A 23790-nucleotide genomic window follows, 5' to 3' on the forward strand; every position below is an offset into this window, starting at 1 on the left:
CTCACCACAGCCTCAGCCTCCGGGTTCAAGCAATTCTCCTGCCTCAGCTTCCCGAGCAGCTGGGATTACAGGCATGCACCACTACGCCCAGCTAATTTTGTATTTTTAGTAGAGACAGGGTTTCTCCATGTTGGTCAGGCTGGTCTCAAACTCCCAACCTCAGGTGATCCGCCTGCCTTGGCCTCCCAAAGTGCTGGGGTTATATGCGTGAGCCACCACACCCGGCCAAAGAAATGAGGCGGGCGGATCACGAGGTCAGGAGCTCGAGACCACGGTGAAACCCCGTCTCTACTAAAAATACAAAAAATTAGCCGGGCGTGGTGGCGGGCGCCTGTAGTCCCAGCTACTCGGAGAGGCTGAGGCAGGAGAATGGCGTGAACCCGGGAGGCGGAGCTTGCAGTGAGCCGAGATTGCGCCACTGCACTCCAGCCTGGGCGACAGAGCGAGACTCCGTCTCAAGAAAAAAAAAAAAAAATATTTTCTTTATATCTTTATTCTGTAAGCTTTTTTCTGTATTTTTTCTGTTTCTTTTTAAAAATTTTTTGTTAAAAACTAAGACACAGAGCTGGGTGTGGTGGCATGTGCCTGTAGTAGTTCCAGCGATGCAGGAGGCTGAGGCAGGAGTTCAAATACAACCTGGGCAACATAGCTAGACACCGTCTATAAACAAGTAAATAAAAACACACAAACATACACATTGGCCTAGGGTCAGGATCACCCATATCACTGTCTTCTACCTTTACATCTTGTCCCACTAGAAGGTCTTCGGGGCACTACCACAAATGGACCTGTCATCTCCGGTAATAACAACGCCTCCTCCTGAAGGATCTACTTGAGGCTGTTTTACAGTTAATGTTTTTTTTTTTTTTTTTTTTTTTTTGAGACGGAGTCTCGCTCTGTCGCCCAGGCTGGAGTGCAGTGGCGCAATCTCGGCTCACTGCAAGCTCCGCCTCCCGGGTTCACGCCATTCTCCTGCCTCAGCCTCTCCGAGTAGCTGGGACTACAGGCGCCCGCCACCACGCCCGGCTAATTTTTTGTCTTTTTTAGTAGAGACGGGGTTTCACCATGGTCTCGATCTCCTGACCTCGTGATCCGCCCGCCTCGGCCTCCCAAAGTGCTGGGATTACAAGCGTGAGCCACCGCGCCCGGCCCAGTTAATGTTTTTTTTAATAAGCAGAACTTTTTTTTTTTTTTTGAGACAGAGTCTCTCTCTGTCGCCCAGGCTGGAATACAGTGTACAGTGGCGCAATCTTGGCTCACTGCAACCTCCGCCTCCTGTGTTCAAGCGATTCTCCTGCCTCAGCCTCCTAAGTAGCTGGGATTACAGGCAGTGGCGCCACCACGCCTGGCTAATTTTTGTATTTTTAGTAGAGACGGGGTTTCACCACGTTGGTCAGGCTAGTCTCGAACTCCTGACTTCGTGATCCTCCCGCCTTGGCCTTCCAAAGTGCTGGGATGCTGGGATTGCAGGCGTGAGCCAATGCACCTGGCCAATAAGCAGAACTTTTTTTTTAATAAGTAGGAATACACACTCAAATAATAATTAAAAAAGTGTTGTAGGCTGGTGTGGTGGTTCATGCCAGTAATCCCAGCACTTTGGGAGGCTGAGGCAGGCAGATCACTTGAGGCCAGGAGTTCAAGACCAGCCTGGCCAACATGGTGAAACTCCATCTCTACTAAAAATACAAAAATTAGCCGGGCGTGGTGGCACACACCCATAATCCCAGTTACTTGGAAGGCTGTGGCATGAGAACATGAGAATCACTTGAACCCGGGACACAGAAGCTGCAGTGAGCCAGGACTGTGCCACTGCACTCCAACCTGGGCAATGGAGTGAGACTCTGTCTCAAAAATAATACATATAGAAAAATATTTTTAAAAGCATAGTATATTAAATACATCAAGTAATACAGTTGTTTATTGTTATCAAGTATTATGCACTGTACATAATCGCATGTGCTACACTTGTTACAACTGGCAGCACTGTAAGTTTGTTTATACCACAGCATTATACTCACATATTACTCAATATCATCAGAGGAATGTGTTGTGCTGTGACGTTATGAAGGCTGCAATGTTAACAATGGCTGCCACGTCACTAGGCAATAGAAATTTTTCAGCTCTATTAAAATGTTATGGGACCACCTTTGTATATAGAGTCAATTGTTGATCGAAACATCATTATGCGGCATGTGAACTGCATATATATATGTTTATTATATTAACATACACACATATACACAACATATAGCAGAAAAACTCAGAATTATATGAGACAGGATAGTGATATAAAATGGAGCCATGAATTAGGCAAGTATAAAAAATGCATTCTATAAAATAAGCTTACTAAGGATGACCACGAAATTGGTTCCAGACTTTCTAAAATCCAAGAAGAGAAAAACCTGATCAGTTAACCCAATTCACGATGCTCATTCCTTAAGGAGGCTAGGTGCCAGGGTTCATGCCTGTAATCCCAACACTTTGGGAGGCCGAGGTGGGCGGTTCACAAGGTCAGGAGATCGAGACCACGGTGAAACCCCGTCTCTACTAAAAAATACAAAAAATTAGCCGGGCGCGGTGGCGGGCGCCTGTAGTCCCAGCTACTCGGAGAGGCTGAGGCAGGAGAATGGCATGAACCCGGGAGGCGGAGCTTGCAGTGAGCCGAGATTGCACCACTGCACTCCAGCCTGGGCGACAGAGCAAGACTCCGTCTCAAAAAAAAAAAAAATTTTTTTTAAATAAATTAGCCAGGCATGGTTGTGTGCGCCTGTAGTCCCAGCTACTCAGAGGCTGAGGTGAGAATACTTGAGCCCTGGAGTTCAAGGCTACAGTTAGCTATGATTGTGCTACTACACTCCAGCCTGGGAGACAGAGCAAGACTATGTCTTGAAAAGAAAAAAAAAAGAAATTCTCCTGTGAATCATCATAAAGATATTGTGAATGATGTAATGAACAATATCTGCAAAAAGTCCTCGCAATAATCCTGATAACCAGTTTCACATTGCCTCCCTCAAGAGAGGCCAGTGGCTTTACATGAAGTATAATTCAGTAGAAGCAAATTGAGTTTAACCCTTCCATAAGTGGTTGGTGGGAAGGCAGGTCAACACCTAACACAATCATGTTTACTTTCCAGGTATCTACAAGTGAAAATCCACAACTCTGAAGAGAAACTGCCAAGACTCCCCCTGCCCCACACCTCCCCAGAGAAGCTCTTCAACCAGAGGGTATAGGTCGGAGGGATATAAGAGCCACCATCCATCCCTGGATTCTCAGTAAGAATGCTGGCACTGTCTAAAGACTTGGCATTAATGGAGGCGGAGGAGCAGCCTTATGGGAGGGATGGAGGGAGGCAGGCTGGGGAGAAGAGAACATTAGACTCAGGGAATATTTAATTCTGGTTTTAGCATTATTAGAATAAGACTTTATACATGAACTAAAGTGGAGCTTTAATCACTATAAAAAGCAAAAGTATCTATAGACACAGACACTTGTCTATACAGAGACATAACCACACACGCTCAGAGGATAGTGAACAAATCTGTCTTTGACTTATGACCTATTTTGCAAGACCTAAAGCCAGAAGAACGCATTTTCAGATTGTTAAATAAAGTCTGATTCTGACTATCTGTGGATTGTTTGACACAGGGCATTGTTGCAACCCAGGACACTGTTTTCCACTTAGGTATGGTTATTGATTCTGCCCCAGGTTCTGAAAGCTTTAGTCACATCCCTGACCCCCAGCTAACCCTAACTCCTGACTGTAATTCTTTTATGATACCAAGGGCCACAGACTCTTCTCCTTAATCCTGCAGGTACTCCCCACTTTGGTTGATAAACAGATACACTTGGAAAGGGGTAATAACATTTTAGAGCTATATCTAGTGTTTAAAATTTAGTACTTGGTATGAGTAAGGGTCTGAGCACAAGAGAGGAGATATGAAACCTAAAGGATACAAAGTATAATAATAACAATCATATCGGCTGGGTGCAGTGGCGCACGCCTATAATCCCGGCACTTTGCGAGGCCGAGGCAGGTGAATCGCCTGAGGTCGGGAGTTCGAGACCAGCCTGACCAACATGGAGAAACCCTGTCTCTACTAAAAAAAATACAAAATTAGCTGGGCGTGGTGGTACATGCCTATAATCGCAGCAACTCGGGAGGCTGAGGCGGGAGAATCGTTTGAACCCAGGAGGCGGAGGTTGCAGTGAGCCAAGATCGCGCCATTGCACTCCAGCCTGGGCAACGAGAGTGAAACTCTGTCTCGAAAAAAAAAATCCTATCCTGGAAATGGCATGAAATTTGGAGTCAGAAGTCCTGGATTCCTTTGGGAGGCCAACAGGGGAAGACTGCTTGAGCCCAGGAGTTGGAGACTAGCCTGGGCAAGATGATGAGACCTCCATCTCTTATTTTTAAAAAAATTTTAAAGGGCTGGATGTGGTGGCTCACACCTTTAATCCCAGCACCTTGGGAGGCTGAGGCGGGAGGATAACTTGAGCCCAGGAGTTTTACACCAGCCTGGGCAACATAGACCCCCATCTCTACAAAAAATTTAAAAACTAGGCCAGGCATGGTAGAGCGCACCTATACTCCCAGCCACTTAGGAGGCCGAGGAGGGAGGGTCACTCCAGCCTGGGAGGTTGAGTCTGCAAGGAGCAACGATCATACCACTGCACGCCAACCTGAGTGACAGAGGGAGACTCTGTCTTAAAAAGAAAAAGAAAAAAAAAAAAAAGGCCAAGCACGGTGGCTTACAGCTGTAATCCTAGCACTTTGGGAGGCCAAGGCGGGTGGATCACAAGGTCAGGAGTTCAAGACCAGCCTGGCCAACATGGTGAAACCCCATCTCTACTAAAAATACAAAAATTAGCCGAGCGTGGTAGCGCACACTTGTAGTCCCAGCTACTCAGGAAGCTGAGGCAGGAGTATTGCTTGAACCCGGGAGGCGGAGGTTGCAGTGAGCCAAGATTGCGCAGCCTTGGGTGACAAAGCAAGACACTGTCTCAAAAAAAAAAAAAAAAAAATTAAAAAAGGAAGTCTTGGATTCAAGTCCTATCATTACTTTATATGAAAATATTTGTGACAACATTTTCAAAATAGCTCTGAAGTCCTGCCACCTTGATAAATGCCACATAAATGCCAAAACCCTTCCATCCTTGCTCTTGTTTTTAGAGGTGATGATATCACCATTCGTTCAGTCATTCTGCAAGCATTTACGGAGCATCAACCGTCTACCAAGCAGTGAGTACTAGTACTAGGAACGAGGGAAACAATGATGAGGGGGGTTAAAAATAAGATATTTAACGAGACAGAATATTGAGCAGGGAGCAGAATGGGCAAGATTTAGCGATGGGCTAGAAGGGGACACATGATGAAAAGTGAGGTGTTTTTGTTTTGTTTTGTTTGAGATGGAGTCTCGCTCTGTTGCCCAGGCTGGAGTGCAATAGTGCAATCTCTGCTCACTGCAACCTCCGCCTCCCTGGTTCATGTGATTCCCTGCCTAAGCCTCCAAGTAGCTGGGATTACAGGCACACACCACCACGCCCTGCTAACTGTTTGTATTTTTAGTAGAGATGGGGTTTCACCATGTTGGCCAGGCTGGTCTCGAACTCCTGACCTCAGGTGATCCACCCGCCACGGCCTCCCAAAGTGCTAGGATTACAGGTGTGAGCCATCGCACCTGGCCAGGAATTATTCTAAGTTAGGCTTGAGAGACTAGAACTTGGTGGTGTCTTTCCCTTTAACACTGACTGCAGAAAGAAGTATGTTTATGTGGGTTCTCTGGTTGCAACCAACAAACTGACAAAATTAAGCAATAAAGGATATGTTGGGGATAAGCGTGGTGGCTCTCACCTGTAATCCCAGCACTTTGGGAAGCAGAGGCTAGAGGATTGCTTGAGTTCAAGAGTTCAAGTCCAGCCTGGGTAACATAGTGAGACCCCATCTCTACAAAAACTTAGCCAGGCCTGGTGGCATGTACCTGTGGTCCCAGCTACTTGGGAGGCTGGGATGGGAGGATCGCTTGAGCCTGGAAGGCAGAGGTTGCAGTGAGCCATGGTTGCACCACTGCACTCCAGCCTGGGCAACAGAGCGAGACTCTGTCTGAAAGAAAAGGATATGTTGGGGCAGGGCACAGTGGCTCATGCCTGTAATCCCAGCACTTTGGGAGACTGAGATGGGCAGATGGCTTCTGATCTCATGGCAAAGCCCAGGAGTTTGAGACCAGCCTGGGCAACATGATGAAACCCCGTCTCTACCAAAAAATAACAAAAATTAGCTGGGCATGGTGTCGTGAGCCTGTGGTCAGCTAATTTGGAGGCTGAGGCACTGAGAATTGCTTGAATCTGGGAGCCAGAGGTTGCAGTGAGCTGAGATTGCGTCACTGCACTCTAGCCTGGGCAACAGAGTGAGACCCTGACTCAAAAAAAAAATTTAAAAAGGATAAAAGGATATGTTGATATTAGACAGCTCATAGAGCCAAAAGAAGAACCAGGCTGCGGGAAGGACAAGAGCCAGCCCCTGGATGTCTGCAGCAGGAATGTGTGGACAGCCCCTCCAGCAGCTGCCACCTTCTGCCACTGTGTTCTCTCCAGATCCACATTCCCTAGAGAAAATTCAACTGGCCCAATTTGCATGATGTGTCCATCCTATGGCCAGGGAAATGGCGAACTGTGACTGGCACTATTACCAGACATGTTAGTGCCTATGACGGGAAGAAGACCAGTGATAGGAGGGGATCATGGTAAGGAGGGTGAATTTTTTATTTATTTTTATTTTTTTTGAGACAGAGTCTCACTCTGTTGCCCAGGCTGGAGTGTAATGGTACTATCTCGGCTCACTGCAACCTCCGCCTCCTGGGTTCAAGCGATTCTCCTGCTTCAGCCTCCCGAGTAGCTGGGATCACAGGCATGCACCATCATGCCCGGCTGATTTTGTAGTTTTAGTAGAGATGGTGTTTCTCCGTGTTGGTCAGGCTGTTCTCGAACTCCCGACCTCAGGTGATCCACCCGCCTCGGCCTCCCAAAGTGCTGGGATTACAAGCATGAGCCACTGCGCCCGGCCAGAAATGTTCTTAATTATGGCGATAGTTTTATGGGTATATACATGTGTCAAAGCTTATCAAATTGTATATTTTATGTGCAATTTACTGTGCATCAATTATGCCTTGATTAAGCTATAAAACAAACTCTAGGTGTGCCCTACAAGCATTGGATGCAAGGAATTTGTAGTCGTTGCAGGATGTTCCAGTAGATATGTTCGTTAAGGAGCTGGAAATACATGTTTATATTTGGGAGTCATTTTTTCTAAAATCTAATCCTGTTACTCCTTTTTCTTTTTTCTTTTCTTTTCTTTTTTTTTTTTTTTGAGACGAGGGCTCATTCTTGCCCAGACTGGAGTGCAGTGGCACCATCTCAGGCTCACTGCAACCTCTGCTTCCTGAGCTCAAGCGATTCTCCCACCTCAGCCTCCTGAGTAGCTGGGGCTACAGGTACGTGCTACCATGCCCGGCTAATTTTTGCGTTTTTTGTAGAGATGGGATTTCGCCATGATGGCCAGGCTGATGTTACTCTTTAAAAGGCATCATCTGGCCAGGCGCAGTGGCTCACGCCTGTAATCCCAGCACGTTGGGAAGCTGAGGTGGGCAGATCACAAGATCAGGAGTTCAAGACCAGCCTGACCAACATAGTGAAACCCCGCTTCTACTAAAAATACAAAAAATTAGCTGGGCATGGTGGCATGTGCCTGTAGTCCCAGCTACTCAGGAGGCTGAGGCAGGAGAATCGCTTGAACCCGGGAGGCAGAGGTTGTGGTGAGCCGAGATTGCGCCACTGCACTCCAGCCTGGACAACACAGCGAGACTCCGTCTCAAAAAAAAAAAAAATCATCTCTGCTTTGGGAGGCCAAGGCTCGAGGATTGCTTCAGCCCAAGAGTTCAAGGCCAGCCTGGGTGACAAAGCAAAACCCCATCTCCACAAAAAATAAAAAATTAGCTGGGCATGGTGGCACATGCCTGTAGCCCCAGACACTCCGGAGGCCGAGGCAGGAGGATATCTTGAGCTCACATCAAAGTTGCAGTGATCTTTGATCACACCATTGCACTCCAGCCAGCCTGGGCAACAGAGCGAGACCCAGTCTCACAAAAAAAAAAAAAAAGAAAAAAGAAAGAAAGAAAAAAGAAAAGGATCATCTTCAAAGGATCTCTACTGTATACAGCAGTAATGGAGAGGAGGAGCTTGCATTTCCCCCTGAGAGGAGAGTTGTTCTTCAAATTATAAAAGCCCTACTGCCTGTCCTTTTTCATAGCTCTCCTAAAAGGTGTTCCACTCCCGGGCTGGGCGCAGTGGCTTATGCCTGTAATCCCAGCACTTTGGGAGGCCAAGGCGGACGGATCACAAGGTCAAGAAATCAAGACCATCCTGGCCAACATGGTAAAACCCCGTCTCTAATAAAAATACAAAAATTAACGGAATGTGGGCCGGGTGCGGTGGCTCACACCTGTAATCCCAGCACTTTGGGAGGCCGAGGCGATCACAAGGTCAGGAGATCGAGACCATCCTGGCTGACACGGTGAAACCCCGTCTCTACTAAAAATACAAAAAAATTAGCTGGGCGAGGTGGTGGGCGCCTGTGGTCCCAGCTACTTGGGAGGCTGAGGCAGGAGAATGGCGTGAACCTGGGAGGCGGAGCTTGCAGTGAGCCGAGATTGGGCCACTGTACTCTAGCCTGGGCGACAGAGCGAGACTCCATCTCTAAAAAAAAAAAAAATAAAGAAAATTAACTGAGTGTGGTGGCACATGCCTGTAGTCTCAGCTACTCGGGAGGCTGAGGCAGGAGAATTGCTTGAACCCAGGAGGCGGAGGTTGCAGTGAGCCGAGATCGCGCCACTGCACTCCAGCCTGGTGACCAAGCAAGACTCCATCTCAAAAATAAATAAGTAAATAAATAAGATAAAATAAAAGATGTTCCACTCCCTTGGCATTCAGAATCACTGCTGGGAGTGATACAGGGAAAATGCTGGGAACAGAGGCCCCTAGCTGCACAAGGCCCTCAACCCTTTTCTCCAGGGCTTTCCCTCCTCTCCTCAGGAGACTGATCCTCTTTGGCGTGAGCCAGAGACTTCTAGGCACTTACAGTCTGGTGGGGCAGACAAGCAGTAACTGCTGCAATAGAGGCACACCTGAAGTGGAAAATTTTACTGAATTGTGAAGTTGGCACTTTGTTTGCATATAACCCTACTGAGAGCTCCAAGGAGGCAGGGGAAAGTGCCCATATGCTTACCTACGGTGAATAGTGCCATTTGGGGAACAGCTTGTTTACCCTAACTGACAAAATGGTAATGTTCAGGGGAAAGACTGCCATCCTGGCAGCAGCACAAGGTGGGGCTGAAGGCCAATAAAATTGGGTGGAGATGAATGTCTCCTGTCCCCTCCCCTAAGGCCTCTGGAGGTCTATTGATCCTTGGAGAACACTGGTAGTTTACCACCACCAGGCTTCATTCATCATCTATCTGTATGCCTCTCTACATAGAATTAATTGCAAGAACATCCTCCAGTCTCTGCCCTCCAGCAGTTTGAAGGATATACTGACAGACTAGGTAAGACATGCAGAGAGCTCGAGACATGACATATCCAGATAAACAGCACACACACCAGAGAGCATAATACGCACACTGCTTACAATAGTATTTATTTTACACCAAACTGGGTGCTGAGCATGTGCATATTGGATCTATTTTTCTAAATGACTACACTTTTAAAATGAAATATGTTGGCCGGGAGCAGTGGCTCACGCCTGTAATCCCAGCTACTCCGGAGGCTAAGGCATGAGAATCACTTGAACCCACGAGGCAGAGGCTGCAGTGAGCTGAGATGGAGCCACTGCACTCCAACCTGGATGACAGAGTGAGACTCCACCTCAAAAAATAAAATGAGCTATGTGACTACATAAAAATAAATAAATAAATAATGTATCAAGCCAGGCGTGGTGGCTCATGCCTGTAATCCCAGCACTTTGGGAGGCTGAGGCGAGTGGATCACCTGAGGTCAGGAGTTCAAGACTAGCCTGGCCAACATGGCAAAACTCCGTCTCTACTAAAAATACAAAAGATTATCCGGGCCTGATGGCAGATGGATGTAATCCCAGCTACTTGGGAGGCTGAGGCAGAAGAATTGCTTGAACCTGGGAGGCAGAGGTTGCAGTGAGCCGATATCATGCCATTGCACTCCAGCCTGGGTGATAGAGCAAGACTCTGTCTCAAACAAACAAACAAAAAAAAATCAAGTATCAGCAAACCTTCCAAGATTACATTTTATTTATTTTTATTATTATTATTTTTTATTTTGAGACAGTCTCACCCTGTTGCCAGGCTAGAGTGCAGTGGCGCGGTCTCTGCTCACTGAAACCTCCGCCTCACAGGTTTAAGCGATTCTCCTGCCTCAGCATCCTGAGCAGCTGGGATAACAGGCATGCGCCACCATGGTCGACTAATTTTTGTATTTTTATTAGAGTTGGCGTTTCACCATGTTGGCCAGGATGGTCTCGATCTCTCAACCTTGTGATCTGCTCACCTTGGCCTCCCAAAGTGCTGGGATTACAGGCGTGAGCCACTGCGCCTGGCCTATTTTTATTTTTTTAATGTTTAGTTTTTGTGGGTTCATAGGAGGTATATATATCTATGGGGTACATGAGATTTTTTTTTTTTTTTTTTTTTGAGACACAGTCTTGCTCTGTTTCCCAGGCTGGAGTGCAGTGGTGCAGTCTCGGCTCACTGCAAGCTCTGCCTCCCGGGTTCATGCCATTCTCCTGCCTCAGCCTCCGGAGTAGCTGGGACTACAGGTGCCTGCCACCACGCCCACCTAATTTTTTGTATTTTTAGTAGAGACGGGGTTTCACCGTGTTAGCCAGGATGGTCTTGATCTTCTGACCTTGTGATCCGTCCGCCAAAGTGCTGGGATTATAGGCGTGAGCCACCACGCCGGCCTCATGAGATGTTTTGAAACAAGCATGCAATGCATAATAAAATCATATCACGGAGAATGGAGTAATCCCCTTAAGCATTTATCTTTTGTGTTAAAAACAATCCAATTATACTGTTTTAGTTATTTTTTTTTTTTAAGACGGAGTCTTGCTCTGTCTCCCAGGCGGGAGTGCAATGGCGCGATCTCGGCTCACTGCAAGCTCCGCCTCCCGGGTTCATGCCATTCTCCTGCCTCAGCCTCCCGAGTAGCTGGGACTACAGGCGCCTGCCAACACGTCCGGCTAATTTTTTGTATTTTTAGTAGAGATGGGGTTTCACTGTGTTAGCCAGGATGGTCTCGATCTCCTGACCTCGTGATCCGCCCGCCTCGGCCTCCCAAAGTGCTGGGATTACAGGCTTGAGCCACCGCGCCCGGCCATGTTTTAGTTATTTTTAAATGTACAATTAAGTTATTATTTATAGTCACCCTGTTGTGCTACCAAATAGTAGGTCTTAAAGTCTTATTCATTTTTTTTTTTTGTACCCATTAATCATCCCCACCTCCCTCCCTAAGGTTACTTTTTTTTGGTTGAGGGGAAAGGGTCTTGCTATATCTCCCAGGCTGGAGTGCAGCCTTCACCCCCAGGGCTCAAGTGATCCTCCCACCTCAGCCTCCCGACCGGCTGGGACCACAGGTGCATGCTACGACTCCTGACTAACTTTTTTTGTATTTTGTAGAGACAGGGTTTCCACATGTTGCCCAGGCTGGTCTCAAACTCCTAGGCTTAAGTGATCTGCCCACCTTGGCCTCCCAAAGTGCTGGGATTATAGGTGTAAGGTTACTTTTTTTTTTTTTTTTTTGAGTCAGAGTCTCACTCTGTTGCCCAGGCTGGAGTGCGTTGGTGCGATCTCAGCTCACTGCAACCTCCACCTCCGGGGTGCAAAGGGTTCTCCTGCCTCAGACTCCCAAGTAGCTGGGATTACAGGCGCCCGCCACCACACTCGGCTAATTTTTGTATTTTTAGTAGAGACGTGGTTTTGCCATGTTGGCCAGGCTGATCTCAAACTCCTGACCTCAGGTGATCTGCCTGCCTTGGCCTCCCAAAGTGCTGGGATTACAGGCGTGAGCCACTGCGCCCCGCCAGTTACATTTTAAAGAGAAAAAAAAGATGCTTATTGAGAGAACATTATTAACAACTGTCGAAATTGTGAAAGTGACAGTAAATCAGTAGAGTCAGTCAGTTGAGCCAGATAGCCTCTGAGTCTGTAGTTCTTTTTTTTTTTTTTTTTTTGTCGCCCAGGCTGGAGTGCAGTGGCACAATCTCGGCTCACTGCAACCTCCGCCCTCCAGGTTCAAGCGATTCTCCTGCCTCAGCCTCCCCAGTAGCTCGGATTACGGGCGCCTGCCACCACATCCAGCTAATTTTTGTATTTTTAGTAGAGACAGGGTTTCACTGTGTTGGCCAGGCTAGTCTCGAACTCCTGAGCTTGTGATCCACCCGCCTCGGCCTCCCAAAGTGTTGGGATTACAAGTGTGAGCTGAGTCTGTAGTTCTTTTTTTTTTTTTTTTTTTTTTTTTTGAGACGGAGTCTTGCTCTGTCGCCCAGGCTGGAGTGCAGTGGCGCAATCTCGGCTCACTGCAAGCTCCGCCTCCCGGGTTCACGCCATTCTCCTGCCTCAGCCTCTCCGAGTAGCTGGGACTACAGGCGCCCGCCACCACGCCCGGCTAATTTTTTGTATTTTTAGTAGAGACGGGGTTTCACCGTGGTCTCGATCTCCTGACCTCGTGATCCGCCCGCCTCGGCCTCCCAAAGTGCTGGGATTACAAGCGTGAGCCACCGCGCCCGGCCTGAGTCTGTAGTTCTAAACAATCTTCAACACATAATAGAAAATGTGAAAGAGACAGACCCACGTACAAGAATGATCTGAACTTCTCCTGGAATTCATGATCAAGGTGGACAGCTAGAGTATGTCAATGCCAGCAATTGTCCTCCTTTGGATTTAGCCCTCTAGGATTTTAATTTCCTTTTCTCTTGCATATTCTCTTATCTAAGGACAAGCCAGGCTCACCTTTCTTTTATTAAGTTACAAATGCATAGCTGGCATGTCACTTTCTTTGCCTTTCTTGGTTGGACTGGCATTTTCCCATGCATATATTTACATATATTTCTCACAATATATTTACATAAAATGAATTTCATCACTTTTTTATTGTTTGTTTTCCTCCTATTTTTGTTTTGTTTTTCTTTTGAGACGGAGTTTTGCTGTTGTTGCTCAGGCTGGAGTGCAATGGTGTGATCTCACCTCACTGCAACCTCTGCCTCCCAGGTTCAAGCAATTCTCGTGCCTCAGCCTCCAGAGTAGCTGGGATTACAGGTGTGTGCCACCACGCCCAGCGGATTTTGTATTTTTAGTAGAGACAGGGTTTCACCTTGTTGGCCAGACTGGTCTCAAACTACTGACCACAAGTGATCCACCCGCCTCCCAAAGTGCTGGGATTACAAGCGTGAGCCACAGTGCCCTGCCCTCTGGTTTCTTTTATAATGAACACTTTAGGAATAAAAGCAACTACTCTTGCTTTGCTTATGACTTTGTTTTGTTTTCTCCCTTTATGACTCTCTCCTCTGAGACCTTCCCTTTCAGTCCGTTCCCAGATTAACTGCACAATCTGATGATGCCTGTCTTTCTATAGAAAGTATTTCTGTATAAATACTGGTTTACAAACCTACAGAACGCACAGGAGTGCGAAGTAAGCACAGAAGTCTATCACTGAGAGGGAAAGAATAATCACAAGGGTTCCAATCCTAAACGGGAAGCCAAGGTAACAAGAGCTAGCGTTTATTGAGCACTTACTATGTGCCAGGCAAGGTTCTAATGCCTTACAGTACATATTTACTAACCTATTTCGTCCCAACAGTCACTCTATCAGACAGGTATTGCCCCAGATAAGAGAAACGAAACAGAAGCAACTTGTCCAAGATCACACAGCAGAGCTGATTCCAGTGCCTGCGTTATACACTATTACATCCTCTTAGTCACTGAATTCTTCTGATTAATTTGGGAACATTTCCTGCCACAAACGAGTGAGTCAAGAGGTAGCTAAAGCATGGCATTGATTATTCAAATTGAGGTGCTCACCACGCTCTAGAACCATGGATATGAGATGGCTTTACAGGCAGGATCACTTTCAGCCCCGCATTTTAGGAATGAGGAAACAGATTTTCGAGATGTTAATTTGCCCAAAGTCACCCAGCTAGCAGAGGAGCTAGGGCTGTTTGAATCCAAAGTCCACGACACTCCTAACCGCTGCCCAACGCTGCCCCACAAGAACGTCCAGCTGGCAAGACCCGGGTGGGGCTCGTTGCTCTCCCCGCTTCCCCTCCCTGCTTCACGGCCGGGGGTGTGCTGGCTAAGTTCGCTCATCTGCCAAGCTTCGGGACACAGACCTATGTGGGCAAGCGATAAACAAATGCAGATAAATGTAACTTTCCACATTAGCTAAAAATGCAGAGAACGTCAAGCCCAGGGAAATGGGACGGGTCCCAGTTAGTCCGCGGCTCCAATCTGGTTCCCCCACCCACCCCGCCAACCCCGAGCCTCGGGGCGAGAGAGGAAGCGGCTCCGGATGGAGAGTAAAGTGACAATCGGAGAAGGGCAGGCTGCCTTTCCTCCCGGGGGAGCCGAGGGGACCTGCAGAGGGCGGTTTCTCTCCGCTTTTCCTGTCCCACCCCGTCGGCCTGCCCCCCACCCCCTCCGGCCTCTGCGCCAACCTCGCGCGCCACCCGCGGCTTCCTCCGCTCGGGGTCCTCGTTCGGCCTCTGCCGGCCTCGGCGACTCCGCGGTGCCCGCCCCCGTTGAGTTCAAAAGGACGCGCGGAGTGGCGCCGGCCCTTCCCCTGCAGCCCGTCGGACTGGAAAGGTGAGCACGAGGGGAGGGCGGGGGCGCCGGAGAGCCGGGTCGCCCACACTCGCCGCAGCCACCTCGGCCGCGGCAGGAACCGAAACCCGGAGCGGCCGAAGCTCAGCGCTCCGCGGGGGCAGAGGGTCGCGGGGGCTGGGAACGCGGCTTTCCGACGCACCGGCCGCCCCCAGCGCAGCGCGCTCCGCCGAGTGCTGGTAACGCGGGGGGCTCGGGGCGGGGACGGGGGCGGGGACGGGGCCGCGGGGCGAGAACCAACCCAGCCCGCAGCGTCCACCCCGCGTTCTCAGGGGCGTCGAGGGTCTCCCGGGCGCGGGGCGCGGGCTGGGGCCACGTGAGGCTTGGCAGGCTGTGCGGTACCGCGCGCTGGACGGCGAAGGCAGGCCCGGAGGGGGCGGCCAGTCCGGCGTCCCAGCGTCCGAGGCGGGCCAGAAGGCGGCCCACGGCCCTCGCCTCCCGGTCCTGGCACGGCTACCGCGCTGCGCCCACTCCGCTCCGGAGCCCGGGCGCGGGTCCTGACCTTCCCGGCCCTCTCCTGACACCTGGTGGATGGCGTCACCAGAACTCCCAGCTGTGGAACCCGAGGGTCCCTGTTACCGCGCTTTGGCGAAACTGGGTTCGCTGCTGATTTGTGAACCTTTGCCTGACTTTCTCAGGCCTTGAGAAATCTCCTAAGTAAATTTGGTGGCCCACTGAAAGGATCGGGAGAGAGCGTATGAAGGTAACACCCCGTCAAACTGCATGCGACCTCAGACCTGCTCCTGTGGAGAGCTGTTGGTACCTGGAGCCTGAGGGGATACTCAGGGAAACCAGAAGAGGACAAGAGGAAAAGGGGAAGGAACTTGGGAGAACCTGGCACCAGAGGCTTTCCTGGGACTTCCAGGACTCGAAGCCCCAGGGGCCCACCCGCTACATTCCTGTCTTTGCCCCTCTTCCTACAGATCTGCCTCTTCTCCAAGGAACTCAACCACTAGTGACAATGACCAGCCGCCTGACCACTCCTTCTCCAAGAGGTAAGTGAAGGCCTTTCCTAATCCCAGTGGGAAAGAATTGTTCAATATCCCCTTCCCCAGACCAGTTCTGGAAGCCTCAGCCCAGGTGGGAAGACTCCCACCTCTCTCTGCCTGCCTCACACGGGAAGGGCCTGGGAGGAAGCAGGAACTAGAGTGTGCCCCTTAGTACGGTTTTCATCTGAAGTCACATGGACATGGTGACTTCACAAAGCTTTGTAGCCTTGGTTTATCAAATGACTTTATGTCAGTAATCCCAGGACTTTGGGAGACTGAGACAGGGGGATCTCTTGAGGCTAGGTGTCTGAGACCTGCCTGGGCAACGTAGTGAGACCCTATTTATAATTCAAAAGAAAGAAAGAGGCCGGGCATGGTAGCTCATGCCTGTAATGCCAGCAGTTTGGGAGGTCGAGGTGGGCGGATCATCTGAGGTCAGGAGTTTGAGACCAGCCTGGCCAACGTGGTGAAACCCCATCTCTACTAAAAATACAAAAAAAATTAGCCAGGCATGGTGGTGCACGCCTGTAATCCCAGCTACTCAGGAGGCTGAGGCATGGGAATCGCTTGAACCTGGGAAGCACAGGTGAGCCGAGATCGTGCCATTGCACTCCAGCCTGGGCAACAAAGTGAGACCCGTCTCAAAAAATAGGAAGGGAGGGAGGTAGGAGGAGGGAGGAAAGGAAGGGAAGGAAGGAAGGAAGATTGATTATTTTATAAGCCTAAAGGAAGGGCTTTACATTCGTCTGTCTAATAATTTATAGCTATGGCAAAGCATGTAGTAGAAACCCTTATAGTTAAATGCGGAAAAGGAATCTTCAAAGATAACAGGGAAATAGTTTCTTAAAAACGTGCTAAAGATAGTATTTCTAACCTCTAAGCTCCAGTTTCATCATTCACAAAATAGGGAAAACAGTACCTATCTTATGATTTATGAAGATTAAATGAGACAACCCATATAAAACACCTAGAAGAGTGTGTAGTATCTCGTAAGCACTCAGTCACATTGGTTATTAGCACTGAGTGCTTGTTAGAAACGCATCTTTCCCTTGAAAGGGATTTTGCTGGCTTTCTTTTTTTTTTTTTTTTTTTTTTTGAGACGAAGTCTCGCTCTGTTGCCCAGGCTGGAGTGCAGTGGCGCGATCTCGGCTCACTGCAAGCTCCGCCTCCTGGGTTCATGCCATTCTCCTGCCTCAGCCTCCTGAGTAGCTGGGACTACAGGCCCCCGCCACCACACCCGGCTAATTTTTTGTATTTTAGTAGAGACGGGGTTTCACCGTGTTAGCCAGGATGGTCTCGATCTCCTGACCTCGTGATCCACCCGCCTCGGCCTCGGAAAGTGCTGGGATTACAGGCGTGAGCCACTGCGCCCGGCCGAAGGGATTTTGCTGGCTTTCTAATTCCACTCCTCTGATGATACAGACCTAGCATCAAAACCCCATTGTTCCCTGAAGGTGTGCGGAGGCCGGGCACTACTGCTCAGCACTCTGAGAATGGATGCCCACCTTTTAGTTCATCATCAGGCTGGGCCGGACAAACTATCAGTTATTTATTGACTGTTTTCAGCATGTGCTAGTTAGGGAGAGAGAGGAACAAACCCTTGGTTAGTCTATACACCTTTGTCTTCCTATACACAGTCACATTTGTCGTTAGGACAGGCATTCCCTGCTTTTACTGATGTGGAAACAGGTGAGTGACACCACCAGTGGAAGTCTAAGACAGTGTCCTTTGTGACTGGTAATGCACACAATTCAGACTTCTGGTTGTCTGGTGAGAAGAGATAAAAGAGAGAAATGGCCGGGTACGGTGGCTCACGCCTGTAATTCCAGCACTTTGGGAGATTGAGGCAGGTAGTTTGAGCTCAGGAGTTCGAGATCAGCCTGGGCAACATGGCGAAACCCCGTCTCTACAAAAAAATTAAAAAATTAGCCGGGCTTGGTGGTAGACACCTGTGGTTCCAGCTACTCCAAAGGCTAAGGTGGGAGGATCCCTTGAGCCCAGGAGATGGAGGTTGCAGTGAGCCGAGATCATACCACTGCACTCCAGCCTGGGTGACAGAGCAAGACCCTGTCTTAAAAAAAAAAAAAAAAAAAAAGTTTGGGGGGGCACGGAGTAGGAGGGAGAAATGGGTCAGCAAAGGCTTCATGGGTGGGTGAGGAAGGGGATCTGAGTCTTGCCCTTGAAAGACAGGCAAGGTTCATACAGGCAAAGGGGTGCAGCAGGTATCTTAGAGAAAGGTAGAATACCTTTTTCATGTGTACCTGCTCTAGATAAAGGTAGAATACCTCATACCATGTGTGAAGCTACAGAGACGATTTACCCTGGAGGATGTTCAGGAAGCGGGCGGGCAAAGGACCTCCAGAATAAGCCTGCCCACAAGGGAAAAAAGGCGATACCTTGGCAGCTAGCTGAAGGATTAGAACCTCGGCAAGGGGGAGCTGTTTACATTTTTAAAATTTTATTATTTATTATTATTATTATTTTTGAGACCAAGTCTTGCTGTGTCGCCCAGGCTGGAGTGCAGTGGCTTAATCTCAGTTCACTGCAACCTCCGCCCCCTGGGGTCAAGCAATTCTCCAGCATTAGTCTCCCTAGTAGCTGAAATTACAGGCGTGCGCTACCACGCCCGACTAATTTGGGTACTTTTAGTAGAGATGGGGTTTCGCTGTGTTGGCCAGGCTGGTCTTGAACTCCTGGCCTCAAGTGATCTGTCCGCCTCGGCCTCCCAAAGTGCTGGGATTACAGGCGAGCGCCTGGCCTGGGGGGACTACTGTATTAAGTAATTCATGTTCCTCACCACCATCCATCTCCAGAACTTTACCTTCCCAAACCGAAACTTGACACCCATTAAACACTGATTCCCCATTCCCCTGGCAAACACCGTTCTATTTTCTGTCTATGTGAATTTGACTGCTCTAGGTACTTCATGTAAATAGAATCATACAGTAGTCTTTTTGTGTCTGGCTAACTTCACTTAGCATAATATTCTCAAGTTTCATCCATATTGTAGCATGTCACAATTTCCTACCTTCTCAAGGCTGAATAATATTGTTGTATGTGTATATTACATTTTGTTTATCCATTCATCTATGATGGACAGTTGAGTTGCTTACACCTTTTGGCTATTGTGACTGATGCTGCCATAAACATGGGTATACAAATATCTTCTTGAGACCCTGCTTTCAGTTGTTTGGGATGTATGCTCAGAAGTGGAATTGCTATATCATGTGGTAATTCTGTGTTTAATTTTTTTGAGGATCCACCATATAGGTTTGCACAGCGGCTGCACCATTTTATATTCCTACCAGCAATGCATAAAGGTTTCAGTTTCTGTACAACCTTGCCAACACTTGTTACTTTCTGTTAATAGTAGTCATCATATTGTGTGTGAAGTGGTATCTCATTGTGGTTTTGATTGGCATTTCCCTAGTGATGGTGACGTGGAGCATCTTTTCTTTTTTTTTTTTTTTTTTTTTTGAGACGGAGTCTCGCTCTGTCCCCCAGGCTGGAGTGCAGTGGCACGATCTCAGCTCACTGCAGACTCTGCCTCCTGGGTTGAAGCGATTCTCCTGCCTCAGCCTCCCGTGCCCAGCTAATTTTTGTATTTTTTAGTAGAGACGGGGTTTCACCATGTTGGCCAGGCTGGTCTCGAACTCCTGACCTCATGATCCACCCACCTTGGCCTCCCAAAGTGCTAGGATTACAGGCATGAGCCACCGCACCTGGCCAACGTGGAGCATCTTTTCATGTATTTATTGACCATTTGTATATCTTTGGAGAAATGTCTATTCAAGTCTTGTCCCATTTTTTAGTTGAGTTGTTTTGTTCTTGTTCAGTTGTATATTTATATCCTTTAAAAAACTTTTTTTAAAAAATTGATTGTTGAGTCAGCCCTCTCTCTCTCTTTTTTTTTTGGAGATGCAGTCTTGCCCTGTCACCCAGGCTGGAGTGCAGTATAGCCATCTCGGCTCACTGCAACCTCCACCTCCTGGGTTCAAGCAATTCTCCTGCCTCAACCTCCGAAGTAGCTGGGATTACAGGCGCACGCTGCCACGCCTGGCTAATTTTTTGTATTTTAGTAGAGACGGGGTTTCACCTTGTTGCCCAGGCTGGTCTCAAACTCCTGAATTCAGGCAGTCCACCTGCCTTGGCCTCCCAAAGTGCTAGGATTACAGGCATGAGCCACTGTGCCTGGCCTTTTTTTTTTTCTTTTAAGAGATGGGATCTTACTCTGTTGCCCAGGCTGGAGTGCAGTGGCACAATCCTAGCTCACTACAGACCCAAACATCTGGGCTTGAGGGATCCTCCCACCTCAGACTCCTGAGCAGCTGGGACTGCAGGCATGCACCATCACGCCCAGCTAATTTTAAAATTTTTTGTAGAGATAGGGTCTTGCTATGTTGCTCAGGCAACTCTCCTGGCCTGAAGCCATGCTCCTTCCTCTGCCCCGAGTTGTTGAGATTATAGGTGCAAGCCCCGTCACCTGGCTGCATTCTTGATCCAGCGAGTGACATGAGTGAAGTAGTGTTTTAGGACAGTCTCCTATCCACTGGGTCCAAGCAAATGTAAGTTCAGAGACAGCAATAGACAAAAGAAGAGAAATCACAGATAGGAAGAAAGCTTATACTTTAAATGATGGGATCACTAAGGGTCAGCTCTTCTCTTCCACCCGTCTTGCATTTCTCTTCCCCCGCCTTCCCACCTGTTCCTCCCTCACAGTCTGTAAAGACTTCCTAGAGGAGATAGCCTCCAGGAGCCTTGAAAGGAAGGGCCACATGATGACTTTCCTGAGCCCTGGGCACTTTTGTCTTCGTGGGCTCCTCCTTCACTTAAAAAAATATTAAAAATCATATTTTACAGCTGCATCAGTGTAAGGAAGAATATGATGATATAATTAATATTTATAATTGGTAATTGAATGGTATAACAACCTTAATATTTCTTTGACCTAAAATTTTGTTTCTTTTCCTTCTAATTATAAAAGAAATGAAAATCATTTAAAACATTTTCATGGGCCTTTCGAAGCATTGTGGGCCCAGGGCACTGTGCCTGTTGTGCCTAGTGCATAAGTCAGCCCTATTGGAAGTAGGGCAGAGTGGAACTGTGCCTTGTGGGCTTTGCCCACCCTGCCAGGTAAAGCTCATCTCTTGCCCCCAAATGATCACACCAGCTACCGCGTACGTTGTCCTCACCCTGTATTAGACACTTAGCATTTTTCTTTATTTTATTTTAAAAATAATTTTTTGTAGAAATAAGGTCTTACTATGTTGCCCAGGCTGGTCTCAAACTCCTGGCCTCAAGTGATCCTCCCATCTCAGCCTCCCAAAGCAGCATTTTTCATTGCACTTATTCCTCACCACAACCCAATGAAACAGGTTTTAGTCTCATTTTACAGAAGGAAAAACTGAAGTTCAGGGAAGTTAAGGAATTTTTTTTTTTTTTTGAGATGCAGTTTCCCACTTGTCACCCATGCTGGAGTGCAATGGCGCAATCTCGGCTCACTGCAACCTCCGCCTCCCAGGTTCAAGCAATTTTCCTGCCTCAGCCTCCCGAGTAGCTGGGACTATAGGCGCCCACCACTATGCCCAGCTAATTTTTGTATTTTTAGTAGAGACAGTGTTTCACCATGTTGGCCAGACTGGTCTCGAACTCCTGATCTCAAGTGATTCGCTCACCCCAACCTCCCAAAGTGCTCGGATTACAGGCATGAGCCACTGTTAAATTTTCAAAGATTAAAAAAATTCCCCAAGGTCACGCATCTAGTAATGGCAGAGGCAGGATTTTGCGCCAAGTCTGATTTACTGCAAGCCTGTGTTCTTTCTGTCATGGTGTACTGCTCCCAAGGTCTCACTCCACCCACCTGGCTGGTGCACATGAAAGAGAAGGCAGAAGAAAGGGGGCCGAGTTCCAGGGTGGCTTCCCATGGAAAGAACTCGGGGAGCCGCCCTTTGTTGGGCAGGTCTAGAGCAAATAAGTAGGCTGGCAGACTCGGGTGGCAAAAGATCTGATGCCTCAGTGATAAGAGATTTAGCTCAGCCTGGGAACAAGGACCACAAAGAAGCCAGCCAGTATCTGGGTTAACAAAAAAAAGAGTAAGTGAACAGAATAGATCTTGAAGGTCATTTGCTATTGGTTAGGACTTGGGTGGGGCCTTCAATCTTATGAACCTGAGCAGGGAAGGTTTGGAAAGACTGTAGTGCTATTTAATAATTATTCCTTTGTTTGGACAAAAAAATGGGGTAGAAACGGGAGAGAATGGGGGAAAAGCTATAAGCCATTTCCTCCTTTTATGCCAGCTTTCCTGAACTTAGTTTATTTTGTTGTTGTTTGTCCTTTTTTCTTTTTTTGAGACAGGGCCTCAGTTTCACCCAGGCTGTAGTGCAGTGTGGCTCAATCACAGCTCACTGCAGCCTCGACCTTCCCAGACTCAGGTGATCCTCCCACCTCAGCCTCCCAAGTAGCTGGGACCACAGGTGCGTGCCACCATGCCCAGTTAATTTTTGTATTTTTTGTAGAGACAGGGTTTTGCCATGTTGCCCAGGCTGGTCTTGAACTCCTGGACTGAAGTGATCCTCTGGCCTCAGCCTCCCAGATTGCTGGGATTATGGGTGTAAGCCACCTTGCCAAGCAAGTTCTTTTATTTGAAAGGTAACACATGCCCCTCAGAGAATAGCTTTCTAGACGTTTTCTATGTACAAACATATATATGCATATTTATAGGGATTTTTAAAGTTACTTAAAAAAAATATACGGAGAGATAGGGGTCTCGCTATGTTGCCCAGGCTGGACTCAAACTTCTGGCCTCAAGCAATCCTCCCACCTCAGCCTCCCAAAGTGCTGGGATTATGGGTGTGAGCCACTGCACCCTGCCAATTAACTTTTTTTTTTTTTTTTTTTTTTTTTTTAGCAAAGATGTAGTCCTACTACATACACCACCTGGCAGTTTGCTTTTTTTCATCTAACCATGTATCCTGTCCCAGTAATATTGTAGATCTCATATTCTTTTTAGCAACTGTTTTCACAATGGATGGCCTGTAATTTATTTCATCATTCCTCTCCAGATAGACATTCTAAGTATGTCTGGATTTTTTATTTTAAAATTTGATTTTAATGAGAATCCTAATAGAACACTTTCCATTTATAAAAATTCAGAAATTAAGGCTGAGAGGGGTTCTGATGCTCAGCTAGTTCAACTAGCCATTCTGTCCTGGAATTCTCTCTCCAAGATGCTACATAGCTTTTGTCCAGTGTTGCTCTTCCTTCTGTTGGGGAGACATCTGTCTTTCCCAGTTTCTGCTGTTAGTTCTCTTGTACAGGTCATGCCTTGGCATATTAGAAGACAGAATTCAAGTTCTAGGCTCCCTTTTAAGTTTTTTTTCTCTGGGCTTTCTCTTGCAAGCTTTCCTTGTCTGACATGGTTTCCCTGCTCACCTCAAAATTGTGACACCCAGGCCGGGTGTGGTGGCTCACACCTGTAATCCCAGCACTTTGGGAGGCCGAGGTGGGCAAATCATAAGGTCAGGAGTTCGAGACCAGCCTGGCCAACATGGTGAAACGCTGTGTTTACTGAAAATACAAAAAATTAGCTGGGCATAGTGGCGGGTGCCTGTAATCCCAGCTACTTGGGAGGCTGAGGCGGGAGAATCGCTTGAACCTGGGAGGCGGAGGTTGCAGTGAGCCAAGATTGAGCCACTGCACTCCAGCCTAGGTGACAGAGCGAGACTCCATCTCAAAAAAAAAAAAAAAAAAAAATTAGCCAGGCGTGGTGGTGCACGCCTGTAACTCCTAGCTACTTGGGAGGTTAAGGCAGGAGAATCGCTTGAACCCGGGAGGCGGAGGTTGCAGCGAGCCAAGATCTGCAGTGAGCAGAGATCCTGTCTCAAAAAAAAAAAAAAAAAAAAGAAACCATG

The 23790-nt window shown here is 48.0% G+C and overlaps 2 protein-coding genes across 20 annotated transcripts in view; both read left to right on the plus strand.

Moving 5' to 3' along the window:
* BIN2 (bridging integrator 2) overlaps positions 1-3624 on the plus strand; it is a 49379-nt gene extending 45755 nt beyond the window's left edge. For all 14 annotated transcript variants that reach the window (XM_055294808.2, XM_055294809.2, XM_055294812.2 and 11 more), the window contains one exon: positions 3134-3624. In XM_055294808.2, the coding sequence (XP_055150783.2) occupies positions 3134-3163 (30 nt within the window). In that variant the 3' untranslated portion in view covers positions 3164-3624. The remainder of the gene's footprint in view (positions 1-3133) is intronic.
* Positions 3625-5150: 1526 nt separating this feature from the next.
* Positions 5151-23790, plus strand: part of SMAGP (small cell adhesion glycoprotein) — a 34095-nt gene continuing 15455 nt past the window's right edge. Inside the window, exons 1-2 of one of the 6 annotated variants that reach the window (XM_063610650.1) lie at positions 5151-5239; positions 15815-15886. In XM_063610650.1, the coding sequence (XP_063466720.1) occupies positions 5176-5239; positions 15815-15886 (136 nt within the window). In that variant the 5' untranslated portion in view covers positions 5151-5175. Of the gene's footprint in view, positions 5240-14330; positions 14874-14895; positions 15071-15424; positions 15887-23790 lie in introns of those variants that run through there. The other 5 variants (XM_055294827.2, XM_055294825.2, XM_055294828.2 and 2 more) reach the window with 5 other exon arrangements.

The sequence above is a fragment of the Symphalangus syndactylus genome, chromosome 10, assembly GCF_028878055.3.
Source record: "Symphalangus syndactylus isolate Jambi chromosome 10, NHGRI_mSymSyn1-v2.1_pri, whole genome shotgun sequence".
NCBI classification, from domain to species: domain Eukaryota; kingdom Metazoa; phylum Chordata; class Mammalia; order Primates; family Hylobatidae; genus Symphalangus; species Symphalangus syndactylus.